This window comes from Apteryx mantelli, chromosome 3 (assembly GCF_036417845.1).
Source record: "Apteryx mantelli isolate bAptMan1 chromosome 3, bAptMan1.hap1, whole genome shotgun sequence".
NCBI classification, from domain to species: domain Eukaryota; kingdom Metazoa; phylum Chordata; class Aves; order Apterygiformes; family Apterygidae; genus Apteryx; species Apteryx mantelli.
Window position 1 is genome coordinate 39994151 of NC_089980.1, and position 17131 is coordinate 40011281.

General features: G+C 38.7%; 1 protein-coding gene across 1 annotated transcript; it reads left to right on the forward strand.

The window, feature by feature from the left end:
- Window positions 1–4: 4 nt before the first annotated feature.
- On the forward strand, window positions 5–7575 carry CRIPT (CXXC repeat containing interactor of PDZ3 domain). The gene is made up of 5 exons (XM_067293165.1): window positions 5–82; window positions 340–405; window positions 812–866; window positions 1527–1630; window positions 4261–7575. The coding sequence occupies exons 1-5, from the start codon at window positions 67–69 to the stop codon at window positions 4323–4325; spliced, it is 306 nt and encodes a 101-aa protein (XP_067149266.1). The 5' UTR covers window positions 5–66; the 3' UTR covers window positions 4326–7575.
- Window positions 7576–17131: the final 9556 nt, after the last annotated feature.

Sequence of the window (17131 nt, forward strand, 5' to 3'; positions counted from 1 at the left end):
CTGGCGGGCGCGTCACCTCCGGGGGGCGTGGCCGGAAGCGGCGGTTTGTTGTGGTCGAGGCCCGCCATGGTGTGCGAGAAGTGTGAGCGGGGCCGGGGCCGGGGCCGGGGCCGGGGCCGGGGCCGGGGCCGGGGCCGGCCTGGCGGGTCGCTTCGTCCCCCTCGGAGCGCGTCCGCGGCCCCCGGGCGCGCGGGGCCGGTCGGGGGGGGGGGCGGCCGCGGGCTCGCGGCCTCGCGGCCTGACGTGGAGTGTCGGGCTGCCGGCGGGCAGTGCTCGTGGCCGGTGTTAACGCAAGTCAGCTCTAGCTTTTCTTCTTTGTGCGTGTGTTTCCTCGTGTAGGCGAGAAGAAACTTGGTACGGTAATTACACCTGATACGTGGAAGGATGGCGCAAGAAACACGACAGGTACTTTTAGTTGTGGGGAGGTTTTAATACTTTGCATTCGGATGTCTTAAAGCCACTTGTGCACCTGTATCGTCATTCAGTCGTGAGGCTAAGAACTGTAATAGCCACTCTGTTTTGTTTGGCTGTTTTTTAACTGCTGTAGTTTCCTTGGCATGTTAATTTAATCAATTGAGTGTTTACTTGCCTTGAGCTTTTCAGTGCTGATTCTGTCTGGGTTCTCTTCCCCCCCCCCCCCCCCCGACCCATGTGGAGTAATGATACACAAACAGAACATAATATAAGGGATTCTGTTGTCCTGTGCTTTGCCTCTTTTTCTGACTTCATTTTCAAATGTGAAAGACAAACTAAGCTTTTCCCAAACATGATTGAAGCTGGGAAACCTACTCTTTTATTTTTCTTTTTGTAGAAAGTGGTGGCCGAAAACTGAATGAAAACAAGGCTTTGACTTCAAAGAAGGCAAGGTTAGTATTTAATCCTGATTTTACTTGGCTAAAAAAGTCAGTTTGCTGTAATTGAGACCAGTTTCCTGCACAACTGGGCAGCTACTCAAACCATGTCCAGAATATACTTTGTTTTTAAAATTCTTTGTGGTGATTGCAATATGTTATGAGTAAACAATTAGTAAAAGCATGTTTCTTACATATTTCATAGGTGATTTCTGCTGGATCAAATATATTATTGTAGTTCTCACAAAAATTGAATGTTATATTTGATATTCATATTAGAAGGGAAGCTGGAAAGACTTACTTTCTTGTCAAGACCACCCATGCAGTCTCTTCAGCAATATTTAATGTCCGGGGACCATTTTATTACCTTCTGCCCAGGGGGCAAGCCATTGCTGGAAAGTGTTTATTTCAAAATAGTCTAGTATCTTGATAAAAAGACACACTGTGTTTTCATATGTGTTCATAATGTCTCTTTATAAGAGTAGTGGGAGTCTTTCTGTAGACTTTGAGTGCACCCTGGTCAAAAACAATCTTTGTATGTCCCTTTTCTAAATCATAATTTTCCCTGAAATTTCTGTTTGTGGTCTCTGGCTTAGATTTTTTAGGATGAGGTAGTGGAACTACTTTACTTCGTGGTGTATAAACAGAGTATGTTTCCTTTCTCCTTTTCCTCAGGTTTGATCCTTATGGAAAGAATAAATTTGCAATATGTCGGATTTGTAAGAGTTCTGTCCATCAGCCAGGGTCTCACTATTGTCAAGGATGTGCCTATAAAAAAGGTGAGATTCACTGAGGATTGAATTACCCCAATTTGGATTGAAATTAGTGAGCAAGCGAAACTTGTTTGGCCTTACGAAGAGAAGGCTAAGGTGAGATTTAATTGTTATCTTCAGCTACTAATGGGAGGGTATAGAGAAGATGAAGCCAGGCTCTTCTCTGAGGTGCACAGTGACAGAATAAGAGGCAGTGGACAGAAGTAAGAATGGAGCAGATTCTAAAAGATATAAGGAAAAAAACTTCGCTGTGAGGGTGGTCAAATACTGCGACAGGGACTCAGGTTGTGGAATTTCTGTTGGAGATATTCAGAGCTCAACTTGAAAGACCACGAGCTTCCTAATCCAAGTTGGCCATGCAGGCCAGTGGGGCAGGGTTAGACTAGAGACCACCAGAGATCCCTTCCAACCTAAGTCGTTCTATGATGCTACTTCTAAAAGGGTTCTGGTTTCTAAAGCAATAGAACTGAAAGAATAGCTGTAAGCTCAGTCTTGGTAATTACATAGAAAACTGTTATCTATAGTAAGCTTGATTTTTCTTAGTATATAAAAAAAGGGATTCTGTAAAAGTCAACTGCTTGTTGCAGTCCCTTTTCTCCTTCCTACCCCCTCCCCTTTATAATAGCTAAATCTAAAATTCTAAATACTGTCCTTAAAGAACTTCTGATCTTGGTAAAGTAATAGACTAGCCTAACAAAAATAGAATACCTGGGGAATAAAAGGCAAAGAGAAAAACAGATTCAGTTATAAAAAGAGTTAATAAAGTGCCTTTGAAGGCAAATTATGCTCATGGATATCTTTGTGCCTGAATTGTGAATGTGCTTCTTGCATTGTAAGTCAAGCTTGGCTTAAGCTGCAACTAGAAATTGAAAAGAATTAAATCTTTATCCCTAGAAAGCAAGATACTGCACTGTGTAGTGTATAATACGTAAAATCTTTTTGCACTTATAAATCATGTATGAACAGCTGCACTGAAATTCTGCTTCTATCTAGAAGCTTTCTGTCTCCTGTATTCACAACAAGTCTTTAGGATTGTTTAAAATTGTTCGAAAGTTCCTTGAAGAAAACAAAAAGCAATTTCAAGTAAACATGATGTAAAAGTTGAGCATTAAGGATATACAAGTTTTATCAGTCTTGTGAATTTGAGTAGGTAAGCAAAAGGGAGGCCCAGGCTTGTAATTCCCTGAGGAAAAAGCAGCAGAATGAACTCAGTTATATTATTAATTCCAAAAAATCCACGCAGCACAGACATGAGCTAAACCGGTTGTTAGCTGTAGAGGCACATCTAACCCGTAGTAAATGTTGTTCATGAAATGAGATTAATTCTTTTACAACTGTGCAGCATGTTAGTAGTTTAGCAGCCTGCTGTAGGACTGTTGTTTTTTCTCTTTGCTGGATGCTCACCAGGTGGCTGCCTGAATCCCCTATGAGGGAACCTTGTTCTTTCTTAAATTTATAGTCGGTTTGGGTGGGCTTCAGGACTTCTCCTTTTTCTGCTCGTGTATCTATCCAGGAAGAAACTGATTTCTTCATAAAAGTCAGAACTTTAACTGCTTTAGGTTCTAGTTCTGACCATCAAAGACCATGGTTGTGACATGTTTCTTGAAACAGGTGTGGTCTTACGACTTAATGCTTCAATTGTTGTGTATTTCTGAAATCTAGAGACTATTCAACGTTCCAAAGTTAATTACTCCTCTCTTTAAACCTGGAGTTAACAGCCTGTGGGCTGGATTTTGCACTCCTGAATAAATCATGTGGTATATTCCCTGCTGTTATCTTTCCTAATAGACTATTAGATGTGTGTCCAGTATCATGATGTCAATATATGAAAGCACATGACTTGGATTGAGGCAACAAGAGTAGTTGTCACTTGATGTTTTTTCATCTGCTGATGCATGGTCTTGTAAAAGGATATGTTGCCCTACCAGACAAGAGTCTTGGCACCTTTCTGTTTTTGAAAGCAGGAAATATTCAGAAAAAAGAAAAAAACCCAAACTTGTATACTTTTCCCTGCTCTAGTTTTTCTGCTTGCTGCTCTTTGGTCTTAGGTCAAAGTCCCCTAGGATATCAGCGGTCATCTCTGTTTCAGTTCTCATGTATTCTTGGTGTCCATTTTTTTTCTCTCTTCTACTTCTCTATAAATAGCTTAATTACATGAAACTATTCCCAACTTTCTCAATTGTCTGAAGTTTCCCACCTGTTAGTCTTTCATTTAGCAGTGAGCTTATGGAAGTGAGTAAATTTTCTTAGCCTCATTGCTTTCTATCCCTCTTGGGCCTCAGTTTGACTTACAGGACTTACTAAGTTTAATATGAGATTTTTTACCCCTTTGCCAGATAGGAACCTTTCTTGCTCTGTTTGAATATTTCAGTAAAATATGGAGGCTTCAGGCACTTTTATGTGCTCTCAAAATAGAACTTTATTTTTTTCAGTGGAACTACATAGACATTTGCTGCAAATACTAATTTGTATTAGAAGATATATTACTACTGAATTTGCAATATCTGATGAGAAAGTACACAGTTTTTTTAATGAGCTCTCATTGATAATTGTTTTTTGAAAAAGATCTTTACAGAAACATAACTATGCTTTTGAAGAAAACCTTAATGACTTAAACACTTTTTGTGTGCTTATAGGCATCTGCTCAATGTGTGGCAAGAAAGTCTTGGATACAAAGAACTACAAGCAAACCTCTGTCTAATTATGTTGATTAGTCTTTTCACAAACTTTAAATTCTGCATCTTTGTACAGTAACTTTTCTCCAAAATCATTTTGAATTTTACTTTCTAGAAGATAATACATCTTGGAATGGGATGAGAGGTAAAGAAAGCCTGATTGTTGCCAAGAAATGTGTATGATGTTTGAATTTTGTTCTTGCACTAATGTTAACAGTTATTTAAAGGTAATGTTTTGTAGCAACTGCTAAAGTTCAAAATGAGTGAGAAGAGATCTTAGTGGATAGGCTGAAACTATACAACCATCATAATGCAGATCCGTGAGCTTAATACTTTTACTGTTAGGTTGCTGTATCTTGAGTCTTTTGCTTGTCTGATAGTACTATTTTATGGATGTGTAAAATAAGAGTTTATCACCTTCTTAAAGTAGTGTCTTCATTTAGTTCTATGCTTATATGTATTTATAATTATTCTCATCCCAAATTGTTATGTCCTGCACTTTGAAGTATTGTTCTTCAGGTTTTAATGTAACTGTCCTTCTGAGATTTGTTTCTGTATACAGTACAGTTGGTTAAATCACAAACTGTTTAACTATGAAAATCTAGTGTGTTATTCTACCGGTCCTTGCTTTTGCAGTAAGACTGATTAGCTATTGTCAACCTCTAAGGTTGACCTCTAAGGTTACATATGGCATCTAGTGGCCCAAGGCAATAAAATGAGCAGCAATTCTTAATGCCACCTCTCCGTCTTGTCATTTCCCAAGTTAGTCAGCCTTTTAAATACTCAGTTTGAAATTGGTTCTTGAATTCTGTGATGTAGTTGCTTAAGTAAGGGTCAAATTTGAAAAATCAAAATGCCCTCCGTTCTCTTCAGCAGTAGTTTGAGATAGGACTTTAAATAGGCATCTTTTAACGTGGGCCTGAATGTGGCTTTGCTTTTCTTTTGTCCCTTGGTTAATATCTACATAAGAAAACAAATTCTGTTACGAAGAGTTTACTGTGCATAGGGATTCTTTGTAGCAGTTTAAAGGAAAAGAATTTTACTCTAATACAGGGTTGGGTTTTAACTAAGACCTGCTTAAGTGCTTACTCCTCTCAGCAATCTCTTATGCTTTTGCAACTTTCTTTCAACCGTAACAAAAAAACTGTCAATGGGAACTTCCCTATTAATAGATACTCTGGTTTAGGTTTTCCTTTTGTTCTCCTATCTATTATTGAGACAACTGCATAAGTAATGGAGACTGCACAGTCTTTCTATATGGTAGTGGGAGAAAATAAAGAGTACTGGGGATATAGTTACTCTCTTTGCTCCTAGCTCCTGTCACACTGTGCTGTAAGTAGCCCTTGAAAGCGGGGTTGCTTGACACTTCCTGTCATTCTTAACTATTCATTCTCAAGCATTTGACACAAATTCTGCTGACATTCTGCAATTGCTAAAATAGTAATTCTTTTGAACAATTTATGTCTACTAAAAAGCTTTGGCAGGATGGAACAAGCTGGGTCCCCTCCAAAAGAAAAGGGGAATGTTGCTGCCCTTGATCTTAATGGCTTCACCTGTGTGAGCAATTGCCATTTTTTTTTCTGTCAGTAAGGATAGGATAGTAATTCTAGAATAGGAAGCTCTTCTGACCTGTTACCACTGGTGAGCTGGTTGCTGTGCCGTGAAGTACAATGGAAAACAACCTTTTCTAGTAATGCAATCTGAGGTGGAGCGTGTACAGAGGTAGAAACATAGGCACTCTACTAATTATATCCAGATATGGGAGAAAAACTTGGAATGTGGAACCAGCAGCTACCTCCTGAGAAGCTTTAAGCCTTAAAAGTAGAGACCACTTCTTGAACAGCTCTGCCCTTTTAACAGTCCCAGCTGACATGCCCAAGATATGCGGATTAGCTGGTGGTGACTGGCAGCCCACAGACTTAATTTCCATGTGGTGATGGCCACTTGTTTCCAGACGGCTCAAGGAATTCTAATCTTAGTGCATGGTCTCTATCTTTGGAGCATCCTTTGTACAGATCAGAAGAAAATGTCTCATTCTGGCTTCAAGTTTTGCAGCAAGTGCTTGTCAGCCACAGTCTCTTCTGCAGTACCCTCTTGCTTGGTCACTACCTTTTTTTTAGTCTCCAAATGGAGCTCAGTAAGGTGTAGCAGATACAAGAAAAGTCCATTTTGAAGCTGTTTCTTGATCTTATGTACCCTTAAGTTAGTGGCCGTAGACACAAAATGGAAAACTTTATGTGCAACTGATGCAAAAAATGGGGCCAAAATTGTTTGGTAACATGTTGCTTGTCTTGGGCACAGCAACGAAATGTGAATACATCTGTGTAAGTCCGTGTGCCTGATTACCACCTTGAAAAGATAGAGCTGTAATCCGTGAGGCCCTTACAGTTTTAAAAATGGTTCAACCACCTGAAAAAATACATATCATCCGATGGTTGTGAAAACCAAATATTATTATACGGAATTGTTGCTACAGAGGACAATGATCCATAAACGAGACCATGGTTAGTGTGGAGTGCGTGTTCTGGAGGAAATCCTTCCTTCTGTCATGCTGGAAAAAATAGTTTGTATGGAGGGAAGAGATGGTGGTTTGAATTTGGTTACCATGTGCTGGTTTTATGTAAAGGAATTTCATCGAAGGACCCTGCTTGAAAGTACTCATTCCCTGACTTCTTTTGTTCTGTCCTTTGCCATTTGAGGGTATTTTCTGTGTAACTGGTATCCACTACTGTACAGGTAGAATAGGGTTAAATGTATGAATACTATTAGAAGTGACAGTTGCAAACCAAGTCATTCTAATCACTTGAAAGAGTTAACCTGGGTTTATAACTAGACAGCTAAGCAAATCAGTTTATGCTAATAAGGAGCATTTTAAAACTGATTGCAAAAAGTAAGTTTATGAATGAAAAAGTAAGTTTATGAATGAAAATCTACACATTTCAAATGAGATGCATTTTTTTTTAAATTTATAATCTACTCTGTAACATATTGGTAGGACTTCTGTGTTTTTCTGGAAGACTGATTCCTGTTTTTTTTATTATTATTATTATTTTTGTTTTGTTTTGTTTCTCCTCCCTTAATGGAATTAGAAGATATTCAGCATGTTTCCGATTAAGTCTTCACCTGTATGATTTCAGATTTTTGGTCAAATTTGCTACAGGTGACTTCAGGATGGCAGATTCTGTGATATTAGAGAACTTTTCACACTCTGTGGATGTGTTCTGTAAGACTGGTTTTGCCATTTTGTGAATAAAATATCCTTTCTTGTCTTCCTAACATTTGCCAGTATCTTCATTTCCAAAGCATGACTGTGCAATTTTTGAATCCATTGTACAAATTGAATGTTTATTGAACTCTGTAAATCCTGGCTTTGAATGAAGTCTTATCTCATTTTGCAATTTATTTAAGAGTAATGTAGATTTAAATAGTCTGGTCCTCTGTTCATAATTATTTTGTGAATAGAGCTTTTAGCTATATTCTGTTATTATGCAACTGCTTTTGCATGTTAGAATGTATCTCAGGTTAAGAAAAGGAAGACAATTTTTTTTTGGTTTTGACTTTTTTTTTGTCATAGCAGATATGAGTAGTGGGGTTTATTTTTGGTCTATATATACTTGGGATCTTCTGTCTGAAGATCTCAAACCTTTTCAGGCTCATGAGAGAGTCAGTGTAAAATTTGTTGATGTAATAGTCACTTCCATAAAAGCCTCTCTTCCTCAGAGAGCATTGTCTTGGAGACCCATTGCTTTAGATTTAGAGCACAAGCCTTCTCCTGCATCTCAGAACTGCACCAGAGTTCAAGGAGATCTTGGTAAGCAAGTACTTAGAGTTAACATTTAAGCTCATATATTGCTCTGTTGTGTTTGAATAGTTATATAAAAGCATTTTATGTTGATATTAAGAGTTTCTTATTAGCGCTTGCTGCCTTTCCAGAGACTTTACGTAATGAAAAGCAAAAAAAACCTGTAGTGGAATGTTGCCATTTTTGTTTAATGTATTTTTCTCAGTACGTTAATATTCCCAGATGATCAGATTGTCTTCTAGATCACAAGTTATGTAAGAGATTTGTGCTGCCAAATTTAGTTGGATTAGAATTTTCTTCAGTACTGCTGAATTCCTATACTGTCCTTGCTTTTTCTGCATGATTACTGGCTAGAGCAGTTACTGAGCCAAGTATAAGCAACATTTTGATACAGATTGATTGAGAGAAAAGGGATTGCCTATGGTGCAAAAAGTATTACTGTTCATGTAGCCAGTGCCTGTGCATGTAGCAATCAGATGAAAATCTAACAGGGACCATTGAAGTGTCCTCATTGTCCTAGGGCATTCTCATATTCTTCCCATCCTTCCCAAGCGTTGCTGTGATTTTACCCCAGTCATACTGCTGCATAAGCTAGAGAAAGGACCATCCAGGATAGTCATTTGGAAATGCCTTACCAAGGCACTATGACTGTTTTGATTTTTTACCTGTAGAAATGTTCCCCCCCACCCTTAGGCTTATTCTGTCCCTTCGTTTTTGGAAGGATGGCAAGAAGAACTTTCTGCCTTATATCCAGGGGTATCACTGACCTCTTTGCATAGACTTTTTCTTGAGAATGACCCAGACTTGCACAAATGTTTCAACAAAATTAAGTGATGTACAGCTCTAAGACTATAAGCCTGTTCTACCTATTTGTTCTGGTATCACTTCCTATCATTAGCACATCTCCCCACTGCCTCAGAACATGGCACTAATATTCCCTTTCTGTACTAGCTGAGCATCACTGTGCCCAGAGACACTTAGGCCAGGACCCTTTGCCAATCTCACTGTCACAAGTTCTGGGGCAAGAATGAGTAGTGCCTTTGTATTATCTGTAAACATGAGAGGTATGTGCAAGAATTAAAAAATGATAGATTGAATTAAACAGCTGCATGAAGCGACACAAAGAACCATGTCACTATATTTTCCCAACACATAAAAGTGTAAGTTTCCCAGCCAGGGAGAGAATCCACAGCATGAGATATTCATTGGTCTAGACAGCCAAGAGAAGGAGCAAGTTACACAGCTAGGGACAGTAAGCACTTTGTAGATAACAAGAAAGCAAATGTAAAGAAAGCAAAATGTTTCTCAGGGATATGATCAGACAGAAAAAAGGCTTTCATGGTACATGTGGAAACATACTGTGAGAACATTAGTACCTCCAAGCTTTCTATGCTAAGAGTTCAAAATGTGTTATTGAAACTGAGGGCATAACACTTCTGAATTTGTTTGAATATAGTTTTCCAGTGCCATTGCCGTATGCAGCTAGCAGTTTATTAAGTTAGTGTTACTAGTTAAAGCAGATATGCTTATTGTTCACATCAAGAAGTCTTGTTCTCAGTGCCTTCAGTGTGAGGGCAATGCCTCTAGTTAGTAGAATGAGCCTGTGGTTTCGTGTTTCTTTTCCTTGTATGGTGGATCTGCTCTAACAGGCTCCTGTCTTGTCACAGTAGCCACTTGTTCCTGTCCCTCTGACCTGCACTTAGCTGGGTAAGTTCAACTATATGTATAGTCGCTTTTTAACCTGCACTAGTGAATTGATATGATTTAAAAACAAAAAAGAAAGCTTCAGGGAGGGAAGTTACCAGAGTCAGTACAGAGCCAGTTTAGAGTCTAGCCAAATAAACCATGGAGCTGGTGCAACTCAAGTCCTCTGCCCAGCAGAGTGGGAGGGTGGGAGCCAGGGACTAGAAGTAGTGCAGATGGATGTTTGTGTGAAACTTTCCTAAATCAGATCTGCCACTATTGGCAGAGTAACGTGGAGTCAGAGCTATGGCTTTTTACATTTTCTGTGATGAAGTTTGAGATAGGACCTCTACACTGAGAATAAGATTCTGGAGGTAAGAGACAAGTCACTAATTTTTTCTGCATTGAAAGTGGGCTTTTTGAACTGCTGTAATTATATATGTTGTAAAGATGGGCTCATTTCTGTGATTTGCTCTGGAGGCTGGAGAATCCAGGAGTGGTCTTTAAGATGTTGCTGCCCAATCATTGGCTTATAATACCAGTTGTTTAGTAGAATACTGTAACTATATTATCTAAGAGTGCTGTTTCAGCATCACACGGTTCTCTTGCTTACAGTATCTTACCAGATCATTGGTTTAGAAAGGAAGTGACAGGGTGCAGAACAGAATACTGGTGACAGAAAATTCACCCTGAATATCATCAGAGAATGAACACATTGCCGTATTGCGGCAGAGGCTTGCTATGAAGGAACAATATTTTTGCTATCCCTGTCAGCAGGACCAGATGGACAATCTGATTAGGGACGATGATAGCCCTTACAAATAACAGAGCCAAATGTTTCTTTCAGTGAGGATTATAAATGTGTCTTACAATGAAGAGCAGTTGGTTTTGAACTGCTTCTCTTTCTCCCAGGCTTGTGCTGTTATGAAAGAAGCTATCATCTGAAATTCATCAGAAACTGATTTCTCACTGACTTGCACCAGTGGGGGGTGAAAAGTAGTTTGCTTAGAAGGCCACGCTTACATAAGGTATACGCGTGCTCATCATGTCTGGTTAACACCAGCAGAAAAAAAGTCCTCTGTTGATAAGGAGTGCTTAGTTCTCCCTGTTTAGGGCAACAGGAGCAGATGTGTTAAAGGGAGCTGAAACTCCCTTTAACTGAAGGAAGGGCTGAGAGGAGTAATCTCCCTTTGGGTTTTGCTAGTAAAGATGATTTACTTGCAGGGTTCACAAGGACGCTTTGGAAATGCCATTATTTTTTGTCTTGCTGTAATTCGTTTGCAATGAACAGCAAGTAGATTATTCAGGCACCACTGAAATGATGGCCAAGTAACTGCCTAATTAAGCAGGCATTTCCACATTGGCTTTCTAGTGGTAGAAAAGCTCTAGAAACTACTACTTCTCCCTCTTTGCAACTGAAGGTGCAAACTGAACTCCACAATATTAGCAATTCATTTAGGGTGGTTTTCAGAAATGAAGCATAAGTACTTAGAGTAAATGCACTTATTTTATGCTTGTCTGCCAAGAGGCATTGGAAAAACAAATGTTGAGATTCTTTTCTTCCTCATTGTGGTTATGATGATTAAATATTAGTGGTGTTAACTGTTTCAGTTCACATACAAATGCACAAAGCTTGCAGTTGCCATTTTCTACTGGCTCGTGGGTCTCATAGGCATCTTAAACATATCATTACTAGGCCATTCATCAAGAAATTGTTCCTCACCATTACTTTTCTGTTACTGGTTTTGCTGGTGTACAGGGTAAAAAATGTTAAGGTCCCAGATTGTTGTGGACACTTACTGTTCTGATACTTTTACTCCTGTTTAGTAACACTTCAGTGCAACTGAGACTGTATGTGGAGAAAGGCATTCACTGCTCTCGTGGAGCTGGCATCTAGCCCTGTTCCATGGCCATCTTTTTATTATTTAAAATTATTAAATGCTAATTGGATTAAGCAAAGCCGTTACTCTACTGTCCTAAATCTCTCTCTTTTTATGAAGGTTACTGGAAAAAGTGGTGACATGCAATTTCAGTGATGATTTACTTCCTTTTATGGCTTCCAAAGTCATTGTTTCCTAAAGAAAGGGAAGTACACAAAAGTGATGTAAGGGAACATTTATTATACTGATGCTCAGATTAATTTTATTTATTTATTTATTTATTTATTTTTAGTTAATCCCTACCTAATAAAGTTTCACAGAAATCTTTAAAAGTTCAAGTGTATTTTGCACACTTCAACGGTATCGGCCTGAGTTTGTAGAGAGCCTGAAGCAGTGATTTGGATTAATTGCTCTGTGCTTAAAATATATCCTTGCTTGGATGATTAGATATCAGTAGCATTAATTGCACTTGTTCTCATCAGAACATGTAAAATCTGCATTCAGAAGTTCACCAAAATGGAACATTTCTCAAAGAGAATTTCCCAGCCCGCACTGGGAGGGAGTGGATAGGTGTGTAGATCAAGGTGGATCTCCGTAGATTTGATGAGGCTTCAATGAAGGCGAAGGAAGGGGCATGGTGCAGTCACTCTGGGTAGTATCCTGTAGTGCTGTTGTGGTAGCTCTAGGCAGAATGGCTCCATGTGCCTGTTCTCAGAGTAGCTAAGAATAATCTGTTGTCTAGGGCAGTGGAATTCATGCTTTAGGAATCAATGTTCAAATTTAATGCCTGTTGCAGATCGTAAAACATTATAAATAGTGACCTGAGTGACTCGATAAAGTTTTTATGAAAATTTTGCAGAAAACAATGAAAGCAATTGAATTCTTAAAATTTTACTGATAATACCCACCCCCATATTTTTTATTTCATCCAGATTTTGTATTATAATTACCCTTCCACACCTGCCTAACATACAGGCATGTGTTATTGCTGAACTTTGAATAAGGCATTAATAAAAATAATAATAAAATAGACAACTGGGTATTACAGTACATGATGTATAAAAATGTTTTTAAAGAATGTTGCATGCATTCATTACAAAGGAGAAAACTTTTTAAAATTGTTGATCTCAGCTAAGTTCAAAACAAATGGTCTTGCAAATACTAAGGATGTGAAATCGCTTGGACTCTCCATGCCTTTTTATTCTATAAAAGATGATATGAAGATGTATTTTTTCAAAACCATGGGAACTGGGTGCCAGGAACAGTTTTTCAAAAGGTTGTTAAATTTATTCGAGAAAATAATTAAAAGTTTCAGATTGTTCATATATTAGGCTAAATATGACATAAAGGTTGTTTGGATGTGAATATATGGGTTACCCAGATTTTGACGAGAGCACCTGTCACATGCTAAATGTGAAATGCAATTTTATAAAGACTGCTCTGCTGTAAAGTACCATCTGTTCCAGCTTTATTCCTGACTTTATATTAGTAATGAAAAATCAATGCTCAGATTGAGGCAGGAAATTGTAATACTAGGAACAATAAAAGTGTGTAGTACACACATAGGTACTTCTGTCATTGAGCCCTTTGTAAGTATTAATTTTCCCTCACAACACCATGTGAGGTAGATAAATAAGAAGCATTCAGCTGATTTGTCCAAGGCTGCCAAGGGAGCTGGTATCAGGTCAGGGTCAGAGCTCATTTAAAAAATGGGGCATAGGGATACTGCTAGGAGATGGTTTGTCTCTGTGTCGCCTTGGGGTGTAAAATATTTTTGATGCTTGTGTGACCATGCTTGTGTGACCAGCACAGGTTAAGATGAGAGTTTGGCATGAGAGACTGTTTAATGAAGGAATTGGCTAATTCAGTAACCAAATAGTTTTTAGCACAGTATTTAAAGAAAAAAGGTTTTTTTGTTGTTGTTGTTTGTTTGTTTGTTTGTTTTTCCTGGAAGTCCAGTCAAGCATTTTTTCCATAACATTTTGTATGTATGCATATGCACATGTGTGTGTACATAATTTTTAGCATAAATACTGAATACTTCGAGTTATACTGCTCTTTATTCATATAAACATTTTCTTCTCTTTGTAATTGTTCAGTTTTCACTTTTGAATAAAGTTAGGTAGGAAATATGTGATTATATTTATTGAACATTTCACGAACAAAGCAGTATTTATCTGTTTAACTTGTTTTTGTTTGGACACCTGTGGGTTATGATATATTCTCTTATTCCACCAAAGATTAACGCACATCGCAGGTTGTTGTAGGACAGTGTTTCATCAAGAAAATTGGTAAACAGGATGTCAATATATTAAGGAATGCACAACTATACCTCAAAGTACATTTGTGTGTGAAAAATGTAATATTTCTAAAATTGTTACAACTGAGAATGCTAAGAAAGAGTAGGTATTATAATCAGTAATCTGACAGGAAAAAAAACCATTTATGGAAGATAAACTTTTAATTTAAATTCAGATTAATAGTCAGATTCTGCCCCTTGGCCTGATGTAAAATAGTACCTTTTTCTCCAAATGGTGTTCCCAGTTTGGTTCAAAAGTCCAGGTTTTTAAAGGTAGTTAGGAACCTAAGTAGCACTGAATGTTTTCATTGAGAGTGGGTGCTCACATTAATGTGTGTGGGAAGGTACTGCACAGCATGAATACAGGGCAAAATGCGACCTGTCAATATTTGTATTTGTCATGTCCTGGAGACGCGTTCTGTTTGGTTTAGAATTGCTGCCTGCTTACTGCAGGGTTATTTCCAAATAATAAAAATTCAGCTTGCCACTAGGAGATAAACAGTGATATAGTAGCAGTTGATCTTTTCCCTATGGGTTAGGATCTGGAAACACTACTTGCTCCCAGAGATCTTAAGAAAAATCCTAGTGCCACATTGTTGGTTGTGTTTTCTTCAAACATGGCAAGCAAGATTTCTGCTGAGCTGGAATTTCCATCTAGCAATAAATAAGTTACTTTGTGGGTATGAATTAACGTGTTAACTGGTGACTGAGCATTCGGCATGCATTGAAACAGGTTGACAGTACACTACTGATTTACTGTGATATAATGCAAACCTTTGCAAATTGCTTCAGGTTAAGGAAAAGGATTAAAACATATTTTTGGACCAGAGGGCTATACAAATACAGCTTCATCCTCTCTTCTTTAGATTCTGCAGAAGGTCCACATAAAAACTCTATGTATTTGAGAGTCCTAGTTTCAAGATGTGGAAGCATTCATGTTGAGGAAAGGACCAGTTCTGGAGAATGGCTCTCCACATCCACTTACCCATATTTCATTGTAGTCCACTTAACCAAATTTCTGCTAGTGACTTTTAGAAATCAGCAAGTACTTTCATCACGATTTCTCCCAGTGGGCTATGACTTCCAAATGACAGCTTCCCAGACAGCAGTTCCTGAGGCACTGTGGCACTCCTGTCTTGCCATACTGTCTGGGAATTTTAGCATGCACCTTAATTTTGCAAGCCAGAAAGAGCAGAGGACAGTGTAGAAGCAGATTACATCTGTCCCGTATCTTCTGGCTGTTTCACTGGGGGGAACACTGGCTGAGGAGACCTATTTTTTCCCTAAAGCATCCTTGGAAAGGTAACCCACAGTATCCTTTGAAGTGCGACAGAATCTTCAGGAGCAAAGATTAGGGTCCAGATCCTTAAAGGTGTGCAGTCATCTAGCACTCACTGAAATCTGGTTAATGGCTGAATATCTTTGGGAAACTGGGGTTAAGTTTGTCTTCTGTAGGCTTTGTTAGTTGTCGCTTGGGATGAGTTGGTTTGTTTTTGATTTCTTGAGAGAGGATGAGTAGGTAATTTTAGACTCAAGCTAGTACAGTGTTATAGTGACATTATACTGTGAACAGTGAGAAAACACCTTGTCTCTTTTCATGTGGGTAACTATAACTTTAAATACTTGCTTTCTTTAGCAAGAATTTTAGGAGACCGTAAGGTGCTAATGAGAAGTGAGAACAAAGCTGTGAAATAGCTGTTTCTCATACAAGGATTCTCTCAACATACCATAAACATACCACTTATCAGGTTATCAGTTTCTGGCAATTGTTCTTCCTGTTAGTACCATCAAACTGTGATTCAGAAGCTGTTTCTATTTAATTCTTGATTGGAGGGAGAAATTCTTCCTTGGATTTTTGATCTTTTTATAAGACTCCAAGCATGATGATGGCTTCCCTGCTGTTCATCAACTCTGAGCACTACCTTGTAGCTCATGTGTCCACAAAGTGATCTGTTACATGTTCAACCCTAGTTTAATATTTTAAAATCTTTTATGTCTGGATAAAAGTTTGCAGGAGTAACATTCTTAACTTCTGAAGAACAGCTCTGAAATGAACTGCCAATATTTGTTTTCCAATAATCGATATTTAAATATGTTTCAGTTAATCAGAAAACCCCTATAACACTCACTGTGTATTCTTTTTTTCCATAAGAATAGTTAGATCCTTTTATCTCTAGAATGGAGTTAATGGCTGAGAATCTAACTGAAAACAAGTCCCTTTCTTCATCTTGGGAGTTAGATACTCTGATAACCTTTGAGGGATAAGGTCTGGACTCAGCTTATGTAGCTTTTTGCTCAGCTTGTTGCTTTCTGAGCATCTCATGCTTCAGCCCCCAACAACACACAGGCTTTTGTGCCGGAGAGCTGCAGTGCCCATCTCAAGGCTGAAGATCCCACTGCATGTGAGTCAGCTTGATGGCGAAGCACAGGAACACCAGAGTCTCTTTTGTGGAGTTAGCTGCAAAGGACGTCACTATGGTCCCATTATCTGTGTCATTAGCTGAATCAACTTTGGAACAGGCCTCAAAATCTCACTTTGCCAAAAGGGAGATGACAATGATATCTCACACATTGGGATAATGTAGCTTTCTTGACTTTTTCACGGCAGTCACTGTGATTAAAAAATAAGGAATTACTTAACAGTGCTTCTGCATGGGCACTCCAGCAGATTTCAGAGCTTCAGCAGTTGTAAGAGCAATCTGATAAGCTGTTCCTGAGTTAGAGGAAGAAAAGTAGGCTCTTACAAACCCTATTGCTACTGTCGATACTCCTTGCAAGGGAAGGTGAGATGGTCCTACTGCACCTGATATACAGTCCATCAAATTGGATGTGATATCCTCCTGTGATAGAAGCATTTCCTTACTGTTACTATCTTTCCAAAGCTTTAGAGCTTGTGAAGAGTACTGGACTGGCAGCTCTAAAGCCCTGAGGTCTGCTCTTTATCTAGAGACCAAATATTTTTAGTTTCTGACAGTCTGTAGATTATGCAAAAATTAACAAAGGTCTCTTCCCCTCTAAGTTTCCCCAGACCACGAAGATTGCTTTCCTCATTGGCTAGCTAACAAACATGGCCTCTGCACTGAGCGTTTGACTAATTCTTGCAGAAAGGGGGAACGCTTCCTGAACGCTTCCTACATCTTCTATTATGTGGTGCCAATACTTCTGTTG